This window comes from Monodon monoceros, unplaced genomic scaffold, assembly GCF_005190385.1.
Source record: "Monodon monoceros isolate NGI ecotype Baffin Bay Population unplaced genomic scaffold, NGI_Narwhal_1 Super_Scaffold_7, whole genome shotgun sequence".
Lineage (NCBI taxonomy): Eukaryota > Metazoa > Chordata > Mammalia > Artiodactyla > Monodontidae > Monodon > Monodon monoceros.
This window is the reverse complement of record NW_021703784.1, coordinates 30,082,635-30,107,149: the sequence shown is the minus strand read 5'-3', so window position 1 is coordinate 30,107,149 and position 24,515 is coordinate 30,082,635. Positions and strand designations below refer to the sequence as shown.

The window sequence follows — 24,515 nt, the reverse complement described above, 5'->3', positions numbered from 1 at the left end:
CTTTTTCTCCAGTCTTAAAATTTTGTTCATGTTATGTTTTACTTTTGTGATTCTACAAGAATTAATCCCAAATGCTTAACATCTAAAAAAAACTAATGGCTTTACCTTATTTGCTAGTCTGGATATAGAGAATTTTTCCAGGTGGAAGTGGAGATTAGGAACTCTTTGGGTAATGACATTAAGAAAAGGGAGGAAGAAGGTGTGTTTTGGGAATAGGAGAGCTTGGTTGAAGTATGATTTACAGATGTTGAAAGAACAGGAGATAAAACTGGAAAAAGATGGGGACACACAGTGGAAGGCCTTCAATGTTAAGGTGGAAATTTTGTAACTACCACTCAGTTGGTAGTAAAGAAGGTACCAGCATTTCTCAACAGCACATATGCCCTCAGAATGTCAAAAATATCTCTTTGAGAGATATGGCAGCCCTGTATAGCCTGTTAGAATGAAGAGAAAGAAAGCAGAAAAAAACTTCCCAAAGATACTTCAACAACAAAGATGTCAGCTAGTATATCTTTTTCATTATATCTATTACATGCAAAACTTATATCTATATATATACAACGTACTTGTTTTTGTCCAAGTCTTGGAGTCTCTCACTGAAGTTAGAAGCAATTTCTGTAAAATTCTTCACTGCAGAAAATAGTGATTCTGAAATAGAAATGAGGACCTAATGGCATTGTTCTATAGTTTAAGCAAAGGGAACAATATAGAAGGTTGTTTTCTTTTGTATTTAGCAAGGTATTTATATTTTGTATATTGCAAGACAGGCATCAATGAAATGGAAGATACATTTATATGCATAAAATATTTGATCATATGGAATAGCAGTAAGTAATAAATGGGCCTAAGGTAGATCATTACATTTTAGAGATTAATAGAAACATACAGACTGTGAATTTTGAAAAATGAAGGGTATCATACCAAATGACACATTGTATGTTTTCATTTCTTGTGGATGTTTCATTGAAATATTGTAGATTTTATCAGCATACTTTCTTAAAACGACAGCATAATCTCGACAGTCAAAAGGGAGCACTATGGAATTGGCTAGTTCGAAGACGAGTCCTCCTCGAACCTGGGCCACAGCAAGGTGATACTTAAAAGCTGGATCATAAAACTTTTCCACTAATTCGTATGTTTCATAGACACTGTGATACAATGGATAGCTGCTGAATTTGTTTGTTGCCTACAAAAAAACCCAAAAAACAAAATATATCTCTCGTGAGATAACATATAAAATGCATAGTATCATAGATACTGTTAATATTAGTAAGACTGTTTCTGTCAGCAATGAATAAAGGAAAGTATTTAAGTACCTCAATAAGCCACTTACTAAAGGGTTAATATAATATTAAAACCCACCCCAGGTTTTCACCAGTTAAAAAGTATGTGTATATAACATAAACAATACTATGAAAATTACCTTGGAAAAAACCTAACATTCTTGCCTTTAAGAAAACAGGAGATGTAATAGAAATATTTCTGAAATAAAGACAAGATAATGTTGCATTTGGGTGAAAACAATTTAAGTAGACAGAGAATCATTAGAAGCAAGGAAATAAGCATGATACAATATTATATAGGGCAATGCTGCAAATCGTTTAATGACTGAAATTCCATGAATAACTTTCTGACAAGCAGTGTGCTGACAAGTGAAGAGTGAACAGTGAGGGTTTCAGCAGTAGCTCCAAAATCTCAGTAAGTGAAGAAGTAATGCTCAGATGGGCATAAAAAAACAAGAACATACACAAAAGGCAAGAGAGAACAACTTTTCAAATTCTGAGTTGCTGATTTATGTCTTTTGCCCATCGTTTAGATGCTTATTCAGTTTTTTTTTTTTTTTTACTGATATAACAGAACACTTTATATAGTGGTGTGTTGAGAGTAGGACTCTGGAATTAGCCTGCCAGAGTTTGAATCCAGGCTTCATGGCTTATTACCAAATAACTCTGGGAGGTTATTAACCCAAAAGTTATTAACCTTTCTTTGCTGTAGTCTTCTAATAAGTAAAATGTAGATAATATTAACATCTACCCTCATCACCAACCCCAATGGTAAGAGATTATAAAGATTTTCTGTCTGGGGAGAATAACTAGCCCAAGACAAAAGACCTATAGATTCTCTGCGTTAGTTGGCTCCCAATGAAGCAACAAGAACACACATTCTCAATCCCTCTCTTGTGAGGCACCCCCTACAACAAACACCGCCCCTGCATACAGGGCTTCAATCAGCTTTTTATGGTCTCACTCCCAAATAAGATACATTGCCAAAGAGGGCCAGGCATTTGAAGAAAGTCTTTAACTTGAAAGATACAGACCAAGCACACAAACTAAAATAAAATCAACCCACAGTAAGGAGGTACTACGGGAATGGAGGGAAACAATAAAAAAGAATGAATGAATGGCAGAGTTGAGAAAAATATCCCAGAATGTAGAAAAAGACACAGATAAGAACACAAAAGAACAGATAAAGACATTGGAAAATAATGCTACAGATGCTAAACAAATTAATAATGGTTTGAGAAAGAGGAAAGAGGGAATAATCAAAGAAAAAAACATTTCCTCCACCTACAATACATAGGTTTCCAGAACTAAGAGTCCACTTTGTTCCCAGCTCAGCATATTAAAAAATGGCATAATACACATGTACACCAAGGGCAACACAGTCATAAAGAGAAGATACTAAAATCTTCCTTTAAAAAAAACCAGAGGCAGGACTTCCCTGGTGGCACAGTGGTTAAGAATCTGCCTGCCAATGCAGGGGACACAAGTTCGATCCCTGGTCTGGGAAGATGCCACATGCCATGGATCAACTAAGCCCGTGCGCCACAACTATGGAGCCAGTGCTCTAGAGCCCCCGAGCCACAACTACTGAAGCCTGCATGCCTAGAGCCCGTGCTCCACAACAAGAGAAGCCACGGCAATGAGAAGCCGGCGCACCACAACGAAGAGTAGCCCCCGCTCACCACAACTAGAGAAAGCCCGCGCACAGCAACAGAGACCCAATGCAGCCAAAAATAATAAATAAATTTATTAAAAAAAACAAACAAACAGAGGCAAGAGATCAAGGAACAAGGGACTTCCCTGGTGGCACAGTGTATAAGACTCTGCACTCCCAATGCAGGGGGACCGGGGTTTGATCCCTCGTCAGGGAACTAGATCCCATGTGCATGCTGCAACTAAGACCTGGTATAACCAAGTAAATAAATAAATTAAATAGAAAAGAAAGAGATCAAGGAACAAACAATATCTCTCAACAGGCAATGAAGCAATGAGTTCAAAATTCTAAGGTTACAGAATTTTCAAGCAAAATTTTGTGCCCAGTCAAATTATTGAAGAATTTTGTATAGTAAAACAGACATGCAAGGTTTAGCTGTCATTCACCCTTTTCAAGAAGTGCCTGAAGGATGTGCTCCCAAAAACGTGGAGAGTAAATAAGAAAAAGGAAGAAAAATCTGGGAAACAGAAAATCCAAAATACGAGTGAAATGAAGATACTCTCAGATTTCTTAGTGAAGGAAAATTTCACAGCCAAGAGCTGTGCCACAGGCAGAAAGAATAACCAGAGAACTCAGAGGAGCAGAAGAGCCCCAACGGGAAAAATGGAGTCTGCCAGTTCACCTGATGTGTTTGAATATACTAAGAGTTTGAGGTGAGTTAAGTATGGATACACAGAGGAAAAAAATGTCTTCTAATCAATAAGGGTAGCACAACTATATATTGAAAAAATGCGACGAGGGAAAGTATTTGGGAGCTGGCAGAAGAAGTGATATAAGAGAACTGAATGCCTAGCTTTCCTAGTAAGAAGTAAATGGATAAATACCTAAAACTGAAAAAGAAAGAAATAGCAGCAGAAGCATATTATTTACAAACATGCAGATTGGTATCAGAAGAAACCAATTAAAATACTGAAAGAATTTCAATTTGATGAACATAATCAGAGATGGAAGAAGCACGGTGCTTAAGTCGCTTTTTTTGATCCAGAATTATTTGTTTAGCTAAAACATATTCATAACTAACCATGAAGAACTCACTGATAGACTTACCCAATCTTTAGTGTACCGTGCTCTGCCTGAAGCAATTCCAAGTCTTTGGAAGAACACTTCAAAATCATTACCAGATCCTAATTTGCTAATCCTTTTAGGGATAAAATACAGGATTATTTGAGTAACTTCTTCACTGAGTACAGATCAATATTAATTAAACTAATCTCCACTCAATACTATAAATATAATTTTTAGATACACTGTATTGGATATATTTTAGATATAAGCAGCAAAAAAAACCCCAAAAGTGAGGGGGGAATGTCAATTCTGATCACAAAATATCTACTTCCATAAGACTGTTTTAGGGAGAGGTGACCACTGTTCTTTTGGGTTTCTGGATCCAATTCCAACCTGTTTGTGTGTGTGTTGTCGGGGGGGCAGTTCCCCACACCAACAACAAGCGATTCTCCAGGCCATCAGCTGGGTATTCTACAATTCAACTCAATTCTGACATTGTCCGCCCAGAGATAGGGTCAGGTCCCACACATTAAGGGCTCAGTCCCAAGAGACTGTCCCCCCCAACACACAACCACCACCAGTGCTTCTGACCAACTGGCTGTAGATGGGAGGCTCCCACGAGCCCCTCCTTGGGTTTGCTAGAGCTGCTCGTAGAGCCCAGAGAAACATATACTTACTAGATCATCAATTTATTATGAAAGGTTATAACTCAAGAACAACCAGATGGAAGAGATGCATAGGGCGAGGTATGGGAAAGGGGTCAGAACTTCCATGCCTTGTCCGGGCTCGCCGGACTCTTCCAGCACCTCCACGTGTTCACCAACCAAGAAGCTCCCCAAACCCAACCCTTTTGGGGTTTTATGAAAGCCTCATTCCATAGTCATGATCAATTAAGTCACTGGACACTGGTGACTGAGTCAACCTCCAGGCTCGCTCCCTTCCTGGGAGGTTGAGGGTCAGACTGAAAGTTCCAACCCTCAAGTCACTTGGTTGGTTCTCCTGGCAGCCAGCCCCCACCTTAAGTGGGGTAATATCACCTCATTAACATAACAAAAGACACCTTTGTCCCCCTCATCACTTAGAAAATTCCAGGGGTTTAGGAGCTCTGTAAGAGATCAAGAGGACCAAATATGCATCATTATGAATCATTATGAACCATTATTATGAATCACAATATCACAATTGTATGTTGCTTTTTAAGAAAAAGATTATTGAAGTTGGAAAATATTTTCCTTCACTATCTTTTTTTATTACCTATATTTGTTGTACATGATAAAGTTAAAAGAATCAGAAAATTTTCAGATAACTCAGATTTAATTCCCATCCTTAAAAATTTAAATTTTTATACTGTTATCTTTAATCTCAAACTACTGAGATATTTATTCCTCTTCCTGTGCTTGTGAAGACACAGCTAAACCTGAAATGATACCTATATTCTTCTTAGAACATTATGCAGTTAACAAAACACTTGTTAACTGTATAATGTTCAGAAAAAAGAATATTTATACAGTGATGAGAGGACAGACTTAGGTGCCATGTGTATATATTACCTATTCAAAAGCGAACCATATTTTGATGGCCTACAGATTTAATTTCAAAACACACAGCAATATTTTGTAAGCAGATAGGGTAGGGGGTTGCTGGAGAAAGAGAACTAGGCATGGCTTTCTTGACATAAGACAACTCATTTTTGGCCGAAGCCATTTTGTGGTAAAGACCTGACCACAATGCTTATCCTTGAACAGGTCTCAGTAATTAATGATCTTAAGGCAGCAAGAGAATTTAGGAATAAATGACTTATCAGGCAAGAGCAATAACAATAGCAAAGATAATAAATCAGTTGTAAAGACTCCCAGTTCTGTTACAATGGTAAAGATTAGCCTGAAGAACATTTTTGAGCTGTTTTGCAGAATTTGGATCCCCTTGAGCACTCAACCTCCAGATCAGCTGAAACCTAAGGAATGATGATGTTGACCCTTTCTGAACTCAATCAACTAAAGTTTGGACTCTGTCAAACTTTGCCCCAATTCTATACTGAATTCTCCTCTGCTCAAACCCCCTCATTGAATATGTATGTACCCTTAACTTGAAACTTCCCCCATTTTGCTGTCCAGGGAGACACTGCTTTGGCAAAGATCCCCGGTACTCTCCTTACTTGCTGCAAGTAATACATCCTTCCTTCTACTGCTCTTTGGGTTGGTTGTGCCATTTGGCTGAAATCCACCAGGAGGCAGACCCAGTTTTTGGGTAACAATTTTATTTGTAAACCTAAGCATCACTTTTTCTTTAACAGATATTAGAGAATTTTAAATTAAATTTTTATTATTTGTTGAAAGAAACTACCCTTTTATTTTCAACACAATTCCATACTGAATTTAGTAAAGAGTTTTCTTTGTTTACCTGGGCAAGCCACTGAATTCGGGTGAAGGGCTTTTTTCATTCCAGCTCTCAAAAAGGGATTTGCCTTCAAAACCTTCATCAGGACTTTGGAGCTACACAAGTTAAAAGGAAAAAAAAAAAGAGAGAGAGAGAGAGAGAATACTTATAAATCAGATGTTTTAAAACCTAAACATCTATTAACCAGGGAATGAGTAGCCAAATTATATTCAGGAAAATAAGGAATGCAATTCATACATTAGCAGTCATTAAGAACTACAACAATGAGTTTCTGACAATATGGGAAAATGCTCATGTTATTATATATAATGCACCTATTATAAAAAAAAATACATGGAATGTATAGAAAAGAAAGCTATACCAAATTATTACCAAGCCATTGTATTCAGACGAATAGTCACACTGTAAGATTTTTTTTTTTTTTGGTCTATTTTTCCAAATTAAGGGAGGCTACTCTCAAAAACACATTCATCCTCCTTTTATAAAAAAAAATGAAAAGAAGCAAGTTGGTTAAGGGAAGGTTTGTTTTTTTTGTTTTTTGTTTTTTTTTAAATATTGCTTTGTGCCAACAAGTTTGTCAAAGTCATTAAATAATACATAACAAAACAAATGCACTAATATCTTATTTAATTAGTTGAGTATTTATTGTAATTGTGTTAAGCACAGGGCTTTCAATACATTTTCAGATTTTACAGATGAGAATTCTAAGGGAGTACAATATGCCCTACTATTGAATGCTAAACTCAGAGCATTAAATGTTATGCCAAAACGTTTAGCACACTAAACTGTAACTAATACTCACTAAACTGTAACTGAATAATATATGGTATAAAAAGTTTTTATTTTTTATTTAATAAAAGTCCTATGCTCTATTTTTTAACAGTTTCAACTCAAAAGATTTTATAGACTACCTATTCTGTGGAAGACTTTTTGTAGATATCAGCCATACAAAGTTTAATAATACAAATTACACACCATCTACTAGTGGGAACTATAAATAAAAATGTGGAATTCATGTGCTAGGTGCTATAATAGACGGATATGCAAAGGTCTATGGGAACACAGATAAATTTATATAAACTTGGGGAGAGAGAAGTTATGTCAACATCTTAAGTCATAAAGTATCAATACATAAAGCAACAAAATAATTTTACTCAAGCTTACAAATTTACACAAAACTTTGATACAAGGGACAGCACCACTCCATTTATTTTAAGTAATATGAATTTGAAATAATGTATTTAGAAATATATTACTAAAGTCACAGTTTATCACTAAAATTTGAAATACCGTGAATCACCTTCCCCAAACAAAAATAGAATTTTAAAAATCCACAACTGTCAAGCATCATATAATTGCAAACTTGACCTAGAAAGTAGTGTTTTTGCATTTGTCACAGGGTGCCACCAATCCACCTGGTAAACAAATATAACTGCCAAGCTTCCTTAGCATTGACCTCAAATTACATAAATGGTGGAAATTCTCTGAGACACAATGTTTCAGATATTTAATTTTGTATACACTTCATGGGAATTGTAAAACTGCAGGCACCTGACAGAGATCTTAAGTAACAATATGAATAGATTAGTGCCAAATTAAACTTTTCTATTCCTACTGGAGATGTTAATAAATTAAATTCCATGCTTGGGAAACCAAATCTTAACAATATGTTTAGGACCTATTTAAAATCCCTATCTGAGGGAAATAATTGTCTTTCCTGGTAATTACATTTCAATTGGTAATTCTGTTAAGTAAGCAAGTTTTTTTATCCTTTCCAGTTCAAATCAGGTAATTAGCAGTAACAGCAAAAATCTGCCATGCAAAACATTCCTTATGCCTACCTTTAGGAACAGCGGCTTTATGGGGCAGGAGAATTAAAATGAAGAGTTGCCTATTGGTCCTATAGATATTCAGGCACCACCTCTCCGCCAGATTCAGTATGTTGTGCTGCTGTCAGAATTACGATAACTTTAGCTCAGTGGACTGAAGCCCACAGCAGGAAATCAGGAATTGGGTACATGGTCTTACCCAGTCTCTGTCCCAAGAGTCAGCACCTGGTTTTTTACACATTCTCTTTCTCAATCGGTTAGAAATGTCAACTCTTCCAGAGTCCTAAGTTAATTGGTATCATTATATTAAAGAGTAAAAACCAGTTTTAAAATTGAGGAGTTAAACCGCAGGACCAAGTCCTGGTTCAGCTACTTGAACAAGTTGTGTGACTCTAGTGGCTAATGCTTTTTGGGCTCAGTTTTCTCAGTTTCAAATGGAGATGGTAGATGCAATGCTCTCCATAGACTGCCTCAGATTGGTATGGGAGAAATGGGCAAAAGTTATAAAACAACACAGATGTTTAACATAATAATGCCACCTCAAGAAAACATCATTTGTAGAACTTAAAATTCCATGTAATTATTTTTACCTCCTTTGTTAGGTTGTATACCAAGCTGTACATAAGTGGGGTACAATCAACTCTCAGAGTGTAGTTTCCTGAAAGACAAGAAGATAGTTTGTTTTCTATTTCATTTCTTTATTTTATTCTTCCATTCAAAGACCATTCCTAACTCCTTAGCCAGAATGATCCCTTTATAACCTAAGTCTGGGGAATTCCCTGGTGGTCCAGTGGTTAGGACTATGTGCTTCCACGCACAGGGCATGGGTTTGACCCTTGGTCAGGGAACTAAGATTCCACAACACATGTGGCCAAAAATAAATGAATAAATAAAACCTAAGTCTGATCAAAACTCTCCAACTCATCACTCAATAAAATTCATCCTCACCATGACCCTTGGTGCCAAACATGAAACAACCTCAGTTCACCTCTCCACATCTTCACCTACTCCACCCAAGCAAATGTTCTATACAAGAGAGATAATAAAAGTACTCACCTCACAGGAATATTGTGTTAAATAAATGTTTATATTTAAATATTGGTTGGTACTTTGTGTGAGCTAAATTCTGCATATGAATGTCAACATGATGGAAATACCTCAAACTGAGGACAGTAGTTCCTTTGAAGAGAGGGTTATTTGAGAATGGTTTCAGTAGAAATTCTTTTCTTTGTAAATTTTGCATTTTAACATTAGAAAGTTAATAGATGACTTATTTTAGTACTTGAAAAATGAACAGTTAATACAATTTTAAATATAAAACAAAGTGAGACCAGCTGTATTCCAATCACAGAGTAATGAGTGTGTTATTTGCTCCTGATCCTGAAAATGCTGGGGAGACAATGCTGCATTTTAAACCAGGGAATGATGTAAGCAGCAAAATCAAAGATTAAAAATATGCATTAAAATCAAGTCTTAAAAAAAAAACAAACTAGCAATAGAGAGAACATTATTCTACTTTTGAAGAATATATGTTTGGTATACTTATTCTGTGTGGCAAAGGTGTTTCATCTTCATATGTGCGTTTAAATAAGGGTAATAAAGGAATTCTCTGGTGGTCCAGTGGTTAGGACTTTGTGTTCTCACTGCGGGGGGCCCGGGGTTCAGTCCCTGGTCGGGGAACTAAGATCCCACAAGCTGTGTGGCACGGCCAGTAAATAAATAAATAAAGCTAATAATAATCCAAGCTAACATTTTTGAACATTTACCCTGTGCAAGGCACAAGTCTGGGAGTTTTGCAAATATTAACTTCTTTTGCCCTTACAAGAGCCTTTGAGATATGTGCTCTTAGTAACTCTGTTGAGAGATGAGAAAGTAACAACCTGAGGTCACATAACTATAATAGAAAGTAGCAGTGCCGGGAATAAGGCCAAGCCCTGAGCCACTAACTAAGGAAAGTTAGAGGAAGGAAGAAAAGATAACTGAAACGCACGAACTAACTTAGGGGACAGTGCAGCTCAGATACGTGGACAAAAAAGAAAATGTAAATGCCAATGTGTCTCCATCAATATGCAATGCTCCAACTATTTTTGACATGGCAGATTTACTAATACACTAAAGAAAATATTCTATAAGTCCACCCTTCATTCATTTATTCATTCATTTGTTGCACCCATGCAAACACCATTTATTTAATAAGACATTAAGAATCCAGGAATGAAGAAGCATGATCCTGCCTGTTCCTGGCAGAAAAATATAGTCTAGAAAGGGAGAGGGTTTGTAAAACAAATAATTACTTAATAACAGCAGTGATGAGTGCTACAAAGATGGCTTCCCAGAAAAAAATAACACTCCTGGGGAGACTGTAAGAATAAGAATTAAACAGATGGTGTGTCGAACAGCAATCTCAGTACAGAGAACAGCAGTTGCAACGGCTGAGAAGTTGCATGTGGTCAAGGGACAGAAAGATTCGTGCGGGGCTACAGTATAGTGAGTGAAACTGGACTGTTTCAGCTTCTTGAAAATCGACTTGAGATTGTCCCTTAGTTTGAATCTGTTTATCAAAGCAAATCCGTTCTAAAAGGCCTGTCTTCGATGCCTATCTCATTTCCCAAGCCTTTCCTGACGTTGCTATCATTCTCTCTTCTGAACTCCAAGATCAGTCCGATAATATCCTTCTGAGAGTACCTGCATATATTAGAATCCTAGACTGATTTATTTTATCATCTATACTGAGTCTTAAATTCTTGAGTACTAGACTGTTCTTTACTAACCCCTAATTCCTTTGAAATCCTGGAAAGTACACTGTATAGAGAGGTGCTTAGTAAATATTTGCTGAATTGAAGGAAAAAATATTTTAGAAGAAAAAATTCTTGGTGAAAGATGAAATCTGGGAAATCAGCATTTGTTTTCAAAATTTGTATGCATGATATTATGATGACAGTAGTTAAATCATACCTTTTTGCTACCCCATTCTAAAATCATAGAAATCTTTAGTTCCATAACTGACTTATTCATTTAACAGATATTCACTGAATTCCTACCATAGATAAGGTAATCTGCCAGATGAAACAAACAAATCATAGAGTGTTGTTTCGAGAGCCCAAATCAGCACCCTAGAGCTCACAGCTGCCATGAGCATGACAAACCAGCAGCAAATTCCCTCACCCCTTGTTAATGGATTTGCATTCCTAGTTAGTGCATAACTTACAAACTAAACTGCTGTTACTACCAAGACCATATATTTTCCTATGAAACCAATAATATTCACCTTCTATAGAAGAATCAGCATTAATATAGGCCACACCACGCACTTGGAGGAGTCTGGAATTCTCCTATAATAGTAAATAAATAAATAAACAAACAAATAGCCATAACCCCTTTCTAAAAAAACGCACATCTACATTTACTGTATGGAGGTTTCTGAATTAAGTTGGCCCAAGTTCACCCCAAATTTGACATGTAAGATTTTCAAGCATATGTTTGAAAGAATTTCAGTAAAGATCATTGGTAAGAAATAACAAGCAAAACAATTTTAAGACTAAAATTTGAGATGAGACTATCCACATTCATAATACAGTGAGTGGAAAAGGAGTTTATTTCTTTCTTTCTATTGGGTAGTTGGTGTGCGCAGGCTTTCTCTAGTTGCTGTGCGAAGCCTTTCTCTAGTTGCAGCAGGCTGCTCTTCGTTGCGGCAGGGCAGGCTTCAGTAACTATGGCACGTGGGCGTAGTAGTTGTGGTGCATGGGCTTCGTTGCTCCACGTCATGTGGGATCTTCCTGGACCAGGGATCAGAACCCGCGTTCCTTCCATTGGCAGATGAATTCTTAACCACTGTGCCACCAGGGAAGCCCAGAGGTTGATTTCTTAACCACACTATGGTTTAATCCGTCAAATTAAGTTCTCCTGTGTTATGACACCACCTACTGGTCAAAACTTTAAAACATTTTTCTCAGCTTTAAAACACTGACAAAGTATAGCAGGATTTTGTTGACATAAGTGGATTATGAATCTCCAAAACAAGCAATTTTCTAAGTGTCCTGACTGTAAGAAATAAAGTGAAAAAACATACAGCTCTAGGTGATGAAAATAGGATGAAAGAGGCAAATCACACCCTCAGAATATTTAGGCTCTTCTTGATGCCAGCATAAATCTTTGCCTACAGGAGCACTACTTTTTTTTCTACCCCAGAGAAAATTGAAGTTTACAGGGCTTCTCATAGTTCTTAGATAATAGGAGCCAAGTAAATATTTATAGCATGACTAGAAGTTAATGGAATGTTAATTTTGCATATGTTTACAAGTAACACTTCTATTACACAAAGCCAACAATGCATGCAGGTAAAATTACTTTCCAAGGAGCCTAGTAAATATTCTGTGGTGGGGCATTCCACTTCACTTTTAGCATGATTTAGAGTAGGTCATTACGATATGAGGAAGACAGTACAAGCTCAAGGAATATTTAAATGTAATTAGCTTTAGGAGTTAATTTGAAAAAGTTAAAACATTGTATCTTATTATGATGTCCAGTTTCTAGTGAATTTACTTAGCTACTATCACACTCCCAGACAACGAAGATCAAATTATTTCCACAACTGACATTAAGTGGCTTTAAAAGTTCAAACAGGGCTTCCCTGGTGGCGCAGTGGTTGAGAGTCCGCCTGCCGATGCAAGGGACACGAGTTCGTGCCCCGGTCCAGGAAGATCCCACATGCCGCGGAGCGGCTGGGCCCGTGAGCCATGGCCACTGAGCCTGCGCATCCAGAGCCTGTGCTCCGCAACGGGAGAGGCCACAACAGTGAGAGGCCCGAGTAATGCAAAAAAAAAAAAAAAAAAAAAGTTCAAACAAATCTTAGTTCTCAAGTGATGAAAAAAATTTTATCGTTGATTTTTGAACAAGAATGTGTTGCTTCAGACTTTCTGGAAAAAAGTCTGAATGTTTTCTGGCTGGATTGACCAGTTATTCTTACATTCTTGTGAATTAAATACTAACTGCTTTATTATTATGAAAATGTATGTTATATCGAATTATCAACTAACCTCTGCCCACTCAGTGGAACCAAGAAGACCAAATTCTTCTGCATCCCAGCTTGCAAACAAAATTGTTCTTCTAGGCCTCCATCCTGAAATATATGTGCATAATTATAAAAGCTGGGAAAATGCATAATATTGCCAAGACATCACCACGCCCAGCAGAGTAACAACAGCAAAAATTCATTGGTTGTTTAGGAAGGGTGAATTATGGTGACAATCTTTACTTAATTTCCTTTTGAAAGATTTTAAAGCTAATCTGTCAATACAAAAGAGCACATCTGTATTGAAAAAGCGGGAAATGCAGACATGGTAAAAATCCTGTGAGATCATAAAATATTCTAATGGTTTATAATAATTGCCTACGCTAGGAAGCCATCTGTGGTCTGCAGCTGCCTAGAGTGAAAGAAGAAAGTGCTGGATGTGGTCTGTGCTCTGAGACAATAGAACTGAGAGAAAATCCTTTACAACCCTTCCATGCTGTGTTGGCATCACACAAACAATTGTTCAATGTCAGCTGGTTGTGTGATTTCACTCCATTCTCTGCCAGAATTAGTCAACAGAAGCTCCGTTCTCAGCACTAGTGTCTGCTGCTGCTGAGAAGTGCAGCATTCATTAGGACGGCCATATGGCGTGGAGTCATAAATACTGATCTTGAAGTTAAAGAAAGATCTTATTTCAAGCCCTGGTTCTTTCACTTACTAGCAGTATGACCAAGGGAATGTTATTCAAACTTGTTAGGCCTCTTGTTTCTTCACCTGTATACCAGGAAGAGCAGAGTAAAGATAACTCTCCTTGATTGTTAGGAGGATTAAATGGAATAATATTTATAAATATAGCACTGAACAAGTGCTCCAGGCATGTAAGTTGTTATTGTTTGAGTACATTTTTCATTTGTGCTGAAGGATATATATCCCTCTAGCTGTTGAGTCCAGAGCTTCATTTTTGTTAAGTATATTAATAGCATTATTCAAATCTCCTATTAATTATTATTCCCCATCATTGCAGTCTTTGGGCATACTTCGTAATTGTCATAGTGATGTTTTGTATTTACCGAGGGAATCTTCTGGCAAAATCATGAAACTTTTTGTAATACTATGAAACACAACCTAATTCACAAACTATGTAAATTCAGGTCTCCGTAGTCCTATTTTCTTAAAAAATAAGATAGCTGTGTGGAAAAAAGAATAGAGCACCTTTACATTTGATTTCAAAGAGTGACATCACTGTTTAGTGGACTGGGAGACAGAAATCTGAATTTTAACCCTAGTTCTCTGATTCTGCCACACACCAGCTACAAAACGTTGGGTCAATTACTTGATTCTGGAAACCTCAGTTAACTTATTTGTAAAATGAAAAGAGAAATAACTAAACATATCCCTCCTCCTATGAGTTCAAAATAGATAACACGTGATAACACTGTTTCTCTGAGAGAGTAGGTACCAGGCAAATGTAACATATTTTTACCACATTCATTGTTGCTAAAAAATATATATATGGATCACATTTACAGCCCGTAGACACCTTGTTTGCAGGGTCAGTAAACAAAGTAGACCTTCTGTTCTCAGCATGTAATGTTTACTTTAAAAGCTAACCATTTGAACTCAATTTTATTTTTTTTTTCATATGAAGATTCTAAAATGACTGAAGTAAATGTGCTAGTAGTATAATCTTCAATTCTGAGAGAAATCAAAGCTGGGGGTGTGAGAATACAGATATCAAACTTTTGACAGCACCCTATTCAGCAGGAAGACCAGTATTTTTTTGAATTAGCTTTTCATCCCCTCAGTCAGTTGGTGTACTTGACCTGAGGCCTGAGGCTGGAAGATCCCAAGAAGCTCACATTTCTCAGACCAGGACGCTTTGGCTTATGACCTAAATCTGGTGTCTACTCTCCAGTAAAGAAACCCATCTCCATCTTCTTTGTTGCCAGAGAAACCACTAATAGTATAATTCCTTTATTTCAGATTATAATTTAATATATAAATATAGATAATATGAACTTTATTATATAAATAAATGAATTATTAAAAATGAACATATAAAAATGAATAAACAATATCATTAACAACATAAGTAATATAGCTGCTAGTTATTGAAAGCTACTCTCTGCTATTAAGCACTACTAAGTACTCTATGCTACTAAGATGATATAATTTGCATGCAACCTCTCTGTTGTGTTTCACACAAACCTGTGAGGTGGTATTTTTATACTCACTTTACCGAGGACCAAACTGAGATTCAGAAAAAATGGTCTTTATACTTTTTGCTTACATTACCTTCTTTTTTCAGCTTTCCAAAACTCCTGACAATTTCCTGAACAACAGCTGCTCCACTCTGAGGGTCAATGCCACCAAATACCCAAGAGTCACGGTGACCTCCAAGAATGACGTATCTGTCTAGAAAGCATCATTGCAAAATCACTTGCCATTCCAGGTCAAGAATAGAGGAAATTGCAAATGACTCAATAGCATCTAAACACAGAGCACTCAGGACTCAAGTTAAGATAGCAAAGGTTCCTGAAGACTTTTGTAAATGTATCACTTTGCTCTGAATTTGATGTATGAAGAAAATATGAATGTGATAAGCAAATGTATACTTCAATTAATTACAGTAATTATAAGTATATAAGTAATGATAAGTGAGTATAAAAGTATCCTTATCCACTTCTTTATATAATTCTGTTACTTCTCTCTTACCTATTTACACTATGCTTCCAGTATTTTCACAGTAAGAGAACACAGTGGCCAAATAATGATTTCTCCACTTCCTAATCCTTCTACTTAGTTTTTAACGTACAGCTCAAAGATTCTACCTCTCTATGATCTGTTTCTATTTTCTGCAGGGAGAGGGAATTGCACCCCTATCCAGCTTTCTGGGCAGTCTTTTCATATTGATAAAGCATTTACCATGGGGCTTCCCTGGTGGCACAGTGATTAAGAATCTGCCTGCCAATGCAGGGGACACAGGTCCAAGCCCTGGTCCGGGAAGACCCCACATGCCACAGGGCAACTAAGCCCATGTGCCACAACTACTGAGCCTGTGCTCTAGAGCCCGTGAGCCACAACTGCTGAGCCCAAGTGCCTAGAGCCTGTGCTCCACAACAAGAGAAGCCACTGCAATGAGAAGCCCGCACACCACAACAAAGGGTAGCCCCCGCTCGCCTCAACTAGAGAAAAGCCTGCGTGCAAAAAAAAGTAAAAGTATTTTTTAAAAAAAGCATTTACCACACTTAAATGTAGGGGTCTTCTTGTCTCTGGTTTGTGTCTTTTTAAAAAATCCCTCCATCCCCAAAGCCTAGCACAGAGCTGGCACAAAATATGTACTCGGTGAGATTCAACAAATAGCCAGTGGTACATTGTTTAGTGCTCATTGGAAGCACATCAATATTCTTTATCCCTGAAAGAAGGTCCTGGCTGCTTGTACAAGAGATATTCAGTTTAATTCTGTCTGTTTGGGTAGGAAATATAACCACATAGTTCCTAAGTAATCAAACATAATAAAGTAAGATTATTTTCAAATGTATCATTGAGCAGGTTATCTGAAATCATATGGAAATCACGTGTCTATATATTCCACCCATTTCAGTGTAAAAAAAAAAAACCATGTAAAGGATTCGTTAACTTCCGGTTATCTTAATTTTCTAAGAGTGTTACTTATCGTTGTAATGAAGATATTTCTCCAGGTAAAATATGCGGCAAGGAAATCCAGAAAGCTCAGATTAAACAACTGTAAACCATCTCTCCTTGATCTTCCTCTCTTGGTCCTTTAATTGAAGCATGCATAGTCTATCAACAACCTCAGTCATCTGACCAATCTAGTCCCAACATTTACTTTCTTCACAACATGCATCACAATGTAAAATTACCTCCTATTGATCTATTTTGTGTTTATGTGAGTTCCATTAGGACAAAGAGTTGTTTTGCTTTGTTCACCTTACATTCCCCAGAGCTCAGAGCAGTACCTGGCACCGAAAAATTGCCCGATCGATATTTGCTGAACAAATGATCAATTTACCTGGCTCCACTGCCCCTCTGAGAGTTCCAATCACATTGTAAATTCTTTTCACTTTATTGTTGGAATGGATGTGCATCTTGACTTTTCTAATGCAAAAATAAAGGACACAGACTAAAAATACTGGTTAACAGCTTGCCACCCACAATTTTTAAATCTGACATTGTTTTGAATATTTCTAAAGGCACACAGGCAATAATTGCATTGACCAATTGTCCAATTGTGAGGATATATGTGTATTCCCCTTTTCAACCTGTTGTTATGCCTCCTGCTGGCAGTAGATTTTACTTTTCAGTCATCCTCTGTAATTGCTTTTTGAAAAAGCTTTCCTCCCCCTAAAGAGAGTTATTATAAAAAGAGTCTCTTAACTTGGTAGAGAAGTTTCCAGTAAATCCAGGTCCAACATTGTAGGGCACGTGGAGGCTTCCTTTCCAGCTGTGATCTGGTGGTGCTGATGCACCCATTTTTCTGTTGAACACAAAAAATATTATTAGCTGAAGGAAACCTTTGAAGTTATAAGTTAAAATGTCCTTGAACTTGTTTTCTTGAGTGTCTGCTCATAATAGCTTCTATGAGTCATGGTAGTACAAAGTGCTTTGCATAGGGATATGCCATTTAACTCAATACACCTCTTATGAGGTGGTTCTGCTATTACTCCCCACTTCAAAGATAAGGAGGGTGAGGCTTAGAGAGATTAGGTAACATGCCCAAAGTCAAGCCACTGATTAGTGGTACAATCGAGATTCAAACACTTGGTAAGAATTTGGACTCTGTGTTACCAGTTTCCAACAGCAAATCATGTGAAAAGTGCTCTCAAGAACATGCTCTGAAGAAACAGCACGTGTCAAACTCTTTGGAATTTCCCATTATGTTAATTCTCCCACTGATAAATACATTCCCAAATACATGTATGGTCATCCTTTACAAAGTACTTTTGCACTCATCTATTAGGGAGGGAGAAAGGGCAAAGGAAGGGATGTCACTTCAACCAACAGCCCCTCAAAGCTTTATACACTATTTATTTTTTTAATTCAAAAGGGTGGAAAGATTCAGGTGGACCAGCCCATATATGCCACTAGCCGTGGTTATCTCTCACCAGGTGATTGAGAAAAATAATATGATAATATCTGTGGAATGGTGAGGTTCTTCCTGTTTCATTTCAGCATATCTTCCTTTACTGTTTAAGAGCATGGATTGACTTATTCTTGATTTGGGCATGGAAACCAAATGTACTTTTGCTACCTAGAAGCAGATAGAAGAAGATGGCTCCAGACAAACTTAAGAGAGTGAAAAACATCAGTCTGTCTTTTATGCCTCAATCTCTGGTCCACACACCTGCATGCACCCTATGATTTACAGTGAAACATTTTCTGTAGTTTCCTCCTTTTTTCTGTGCCTGCACACAGGTACTTATTCCCTGCCTACTAATTTGAGGTAATGTGAACAGCTCAACTTGACCTAGAATATATTATATGTGCAAAACTACATAAATATGATTATCTTCTCATGGAAAACTAAGTATAAATAATATTTTATTTTAAAATGCTCTATCAGAGAGTAAATATTTACTCTTTTATTTTCCTATCTCATGAGGGAGTTTGTTTAATAAAGATAATTTCATGTAATATACTATATAATTTATTTATCTATATACAATAAAATTTCACATGAAAAGCATCAAGTAAAATGAAGGGGCATTGTACATTGTTAAATATCATAATGAATAGTCAAAATAGCAGAGTATTATGTATACAAAAAATGGTAGAAGCCAAGTGAAGAATATACATATACTTGATTATACATAAAATATTTTTATAGTACTATATTGCAGACTAATAATATTGATTGCCTTTGGGATGGAAATGGGTAGGAGGGAAACTTTTTATTGTATACCCCTTTGAATTTTGAACTGTGTAAATGTATTTCCTTTTCAAAATAAAAATATGGAAAACAAGGTGCAAATTCATCAGGAAGTCAATTACATATTATAAGGAAGGTAATGAAGAGTCCATATTCCCAGAAAATAATAAAATATAAAGCCAAGATTACAGTGCCCCCACAAGGACAAGAAAATATCACACATCTATGGAGAACAGAGGTTTTAGTCACTAAATTTCACTGGGATAATTAATCAGGGATATAATTTTCTTTAGGTCCTTTCACTCTATAAATAAAAAATAAATTCTGTGAAAATTAAAAGGTTGAATATTTAAATTTCAAATCATAGAAATTTCAGAAAATATAATATTGGAAATGTCTTTGAAAGGATTTGATAGATGCTCAATAAGTATCTATAAACAACACTGAATTTAAAAATCTATATTGTGTAGCATATTAAACTTTATTTGTCCATTTAGCAAAGATTTATTCTCTATAATGCTCAAGGTACTGTATTGTACTCACTAAGGAATAAAAATATGTACAAGACATGGTCATTCTACCAAAGAGTTTATAAGCCAGAAAAAGATAGATATAAAGCAGAGCATGATATATGATAGATAAAGTTCTGAAGAACAAAACAGAGCTTGATTCCCCTTGTGGGATCAGAAATAATTTTCTTTCTACAGGAGGTTTCACTTATCTGGATTTTTAAAGAATGAGTAAGATGTGGGCAGGGAAGATGGAGGTAAAGAGCATTCCAGGTACAATGTATGATGTAAACAGGCACGAAGGCCAAAGAGTCAGAGCAAAAGAAAGGCATGGTGATTAATCTGGCTGGGGTATAAGATGATAAGGATACCATAACAGAGAAGCTTGAAAAGTAGTGAGAATTTGCTTCTGAGAAGATGCACTTTACTCTATTCACCCTGATGAGTACAATTAAATTCCCTGGACTATAAATACATAAAAAATAAACATAAGACTCTGAAAGGTGGAGAAAAGAAAATAAACTAGCTCAGGACCTCAGGGTGCAAGAAATGACAAAGTGGTGAGTTCCTTGGGTTTTCATATGGGCTCTCATATCTCAGACATAGAGCTGAAGAAGCTGGCAAGCCAAAAAGGCCAAGTGGCTCATATGAAACATGTTACCCAACAAAAGCCTTGATAATACAGGAAAATAATACATACTTGAATAATACAGGATAATAATTACAGGATACAGGATAATAATACAGGAAATAATACAGGAAAATAATACAGGAAATAATACAGGAAAATAATACAGGAAATAATACAGGAAAATAATACATACTTGAATACGTATAATAATAATACAATATAATACATATAATATAATATATAATATAATATATATAATATAATATATAATATAATATAATATATAATATTATATATAATATTATATAATATATAATATAATATATTATATATAACATATAATAAATATAATATATAATATATATAATATATAATATATAATATAATACAATAATAATAAGTATAAAAATAATACATACTTGAATACGTATACATATTCAAGTGCACCTAGGACAATTTTCAGGATAGACCATATATTAGGCTATAAAAAAACTCAATAAATTTAAAAGGCTGAAATCATATCATCTCTTTATTAATCATACAAACATTTTACTAACCCAACTATAGTATAAAGAATTTAGTAAGCAAGGATTCTTCAATATATGCAACTCAAGCAATATGATACACCATATTAACAAATTAAAGAATAAAAACCATATGATCATCTCAATAGATGCAGAAAAACCTTTGGACAAAATTCAACACCGATTTATACTAAAAACTCTCCAGAAAGTAGGCATAGAGGGAAACTACCTCAACATAATAAAGGCCATATATGACAAACTCACAGCAAACATCATTCTCAATGGTAAAAAACTGAAAGCATTGCCTCTAAGATCAGGAACAAAATAAGGATGTCCACTCTCACCACTATTATTCAACATAGTTTTGGAAGTCCTAGCTATGGCAATCAGAGAAGAAAAAGAAATAAAAGGAATACAAATTGGAAAAGAAGAAGCAAAACTGTCACTGTTTGCAGATGACGTGATACTATACATAGAAAATCCTAAAGATGCCACCAGAAAACTACTAGAGCTCATCAATGAATTTGGTAAAGTTGCACAATACAAAATTAATGCACAGAAATCTCTTGCATTCCTATACACTAACAATGAAAGATCAGAAAGAGAAATTAAGGAAACAATCCCATTTACTATTGCATCAAAAATAATAAAATACTTAGGAATAAACCTAGCTAAGGAGGCAAACGACCGGTACTCAGAAAACTATAAAACACTGATGAAAGAAATCAAAGATGACACAAACAGATGAGAGATATACCATGTTCTTAGATTAGAAGAATAAATATTGTGAAAATGACTATACTACCCAAAGCAATCTACAGATTCATTGCAATCACTATCAAATTACCAATGGCATTTTTCAAAGAATTAGAACAAAAAATTTTACAGTTTGTATGAAAACACAAAAGACTCCGAATAGCCAAAGAAATCTTGAGAAAGAAAAACGGAGCTGGAGGAATCAGGTTCCCTGACTTCAGACTATACTACAAAGCTACAGTAATCAAGACAGTAAGGTACTAGCCCAAAAACAGAAATATAGATCAATGGAACAGGAAAGAAAGCCCAGAGATAAACCCATGTACTTATGGTCATCTAATCTATAACAAAGGAGGCAAGAATGCACTATGGAGAAAAGACACTCTCTTCAATAAGTGGTGCTGGGAAAACTGGACAGCCACATGTAAAAGAATGAAATTAGAACACTCCTTAACACCATACACAAAAATAAACTCAAAATGAATTAAAGACCTAAGTGTAAGACAGGACACTATAAAACTCTCAGAGGAAAACACAGGAAAAACATAAATCACAGCACCCACTTCCTAGAGTAATGAAAATAAAAACAAAAATAAACAAATGGGACCGAATTGCACTTAAAAGCTTTTGCACAGCAAAGGAAATCATAAACAAGACCAAAAGACAACCCTCAGAATCGGAGAAAATATTTGCAAATGAAGCAACTGACAAAGGATTAATCTCCAAAATATACAAACAGCTCATGCAGCTCAATATCAAAAAAACAAACAACCCAATCCAAAAATGCACGGAAGACCTAAGTAGACATTTCTCCAAAGAAGATATACAGATTGCCAACAAACACATGAAAAGACTCTCAACATCACTAATCATTAGAGAAATGCAAATCAAAACTACAATGAGATATCACCTCACACTGGTCAGAATGGCCATCATCGAAAAGTCTACAAATGATAAATGCTGAAGAGGGTGTGGAGAAAAGGGAACCCTCTTGCACTGCTGGTGGGAATGTAAATTGATACAGCCACTATGGAGAACAGTATGGAGGTTCCTTAAAAAACTAAAATTAGAACTACCATATGACCCAGCAATCCCACTACTAGACACATACGCTGAGAAAACCATAATTCCAAAAAACACATACACCCCAATGTTTATTCTTTTTTTCTTTTCTTTTCTTTTTTTTTTCTGTGGTATGTGGGCCTCTCATTGTTGTGGCCTCTCCCGTTGTGGAGCACAGGCTCCGGATGTGCAGGCTCAGTGGCCATGGCTCACAGGCCCAGCCGCTCCACGGCATGTGGGATCTTCCCGGACCAGGGCATGAACCCGTGTCCCCTGCATCAGCAGGCGGACTCTTAACCACTGCGCCACCAGGGAAACACCCCAATGTTTATTGCAGCACTATTTACAACTGCCAGGACATGGAAGCAACCTAAATGTCTATCAACAGATGAATGGATAAAGAAGATGTGGTACATATATACAATGGAATATTACTCAGCTGTAAAAAGGAATGAAAATGGGTCATTTGTAGAGATGTGCATGGACCTAGAGTCTGTCATACAGAGTGAAGTAAGTCAGAAAGAGAAAGACAAATATCATATATTAATGCATATATGTGGAATCCAGAAAAATGGTACCAATGAACCCATTTGCAGGGCAGCAATAGAGAGGGTGACATAGAGAATTGGCGGTGGACACATTGGGGGAAGGGGAGGGTGGGATGAACTGGGAGATTAGGATTGACATATATACAGTGCAATGTGTAAAATAGACTGCTAGTGGGAACCTGCTGTACAGCACAGGGAGCTCAGCTCAGTGCTCTGTGATGACCTAGATGGGTGGGGATGGGGGGATGGTGGGAGGGAGGTCCAAGAGGGAAGGGATATGGGGATATACATATACATATAGCTGATTCACTTTGCTGTACAGCAGAAACTAACACAACATTGTAAAGCAATTATACTCCAATTTAAAAAAAAAGAGAGACAAAGAAGAAAAGACAGCAGTGTTCTAAGAATAGCCATGTATGGATGCTGACTGCCACCATCATTAATAAATGATTCTGCACTGAAGCCAAATAATTAATTTGAGAGTAATTTATGATAATGTGTTGCTAGGCAACTAAAATAAACTTCTGAGGAAAAAAAATAACAGAAAAAAATTGGGAAAATTTGCAAATATATGAAAATTAAACAACTGACCCTAAATAACCAATGGCTCATAGAAAAAAATCACAAGAGTAAATAGAAAATACTTTGAGATGGGGGCTTCGCTGGTGGCGCAGTGGTTGAGAGTCCGCCTGCCGATGCAGGGGACACAGGTTCATGCCCCAGTCTGGGAAGATCCCACATGCCGCGGAGTGGCTGGGCCCGTGAGCCATGGCCACTGAGCCTGCACATCCAGAGCCTGTGCTCCGCAACGGGAGAGGCCACACAGTGAGAGGACCGTGTACCACACACACACAAAAAAACTTTGAGATGAATAAATATGAAGACATAAGACACCAAAAGTTATGAGATGCAGTTAAAACAGTGTTTAGAAGGAAATATATAGCTGTAAACACATATATTAAAAAAGTAGAAAGCTATCAAATCAATAAACTAATCTTCCACCCAAAGAAACTCAACAATGAAAAGAAAGCTAAATTCATATAAGCATAAGAAAGGCAATAATAAAGACTGGAGCAAAAATAACAAAATAGAATCTAGAAAAAAAGATAAAGAAAAATGAATGAAAGCAAAAGTTGGTTCTTTGAAAAGATCAACAAAATTGACAAATCATTAGCTAGACTGACCAAGAAAAAAAGGGGAGAAGACTGAAAATCAGGAACAAAAGAGGGAATACTACTATTGACTTTACAGAAATAAAAAGGATTATAAGGGAACACTATAAACAGTTATATACCAACAAATTAACCTCAATGAAATGAATTCCTGGAAAGATATAAACTACCAAAACTGAAG

General features: G+C 36.3%; 1 protein-coding gene across 1 annotated transcript in view; it reads right to left on the bottom strand.

The window, feature by feature from the left end:
* The window catches only part of FOLH1B (folate hydrolase 1B), a gene marked incomplete at its 5' end in the record, with an annotated part of 50,928 nt that overhangs the window by 5,264 nt on the left and 21,149 nt on the right, over positions 1 to 24,515 (bottom strand). The window contains 10 exons of the mRNA XM_029209342.1: positions 567 to 648; positions 922 to 1,186; positions 4,045 to 4,135; positions 6,403 to 6,494; positions 8,819 to 8,886; positions 11,497 to 11,560; positions 13,265 to 13,347; positions 15,535 to 15,654; positions 17,273 to 17,358; positions 17,639 to 17,737. Of these exons, the coding sequence (XP_029065175.1) occupies positions 567 to 648; positions 922 to 1,186; positions 4,045 to 4,135; positions 6,403 to 6,494; positions 8,819 to 8,886; positions 11,497 to 11,560; positions 13,265 to 13,347; positions 15,535 to 15,654; positions 17,273 to 17,358; positions 17,639 to 17,737 (1,050 nt within the window). The remainder of the gene's footprint in view (positions 1 to 566; positions 649 to 921; positions 1,187 to 4,044; positions 4,136 to 6,402; positions 6,495 to 8,818; positions 8,887 to 11,496; positions 11,561 to 13,264; positions 13,348 to 15,534; positions 15,655 to 17,272; positions 17,359 to 17,638; positions 17,738 to 24,515) is intronic.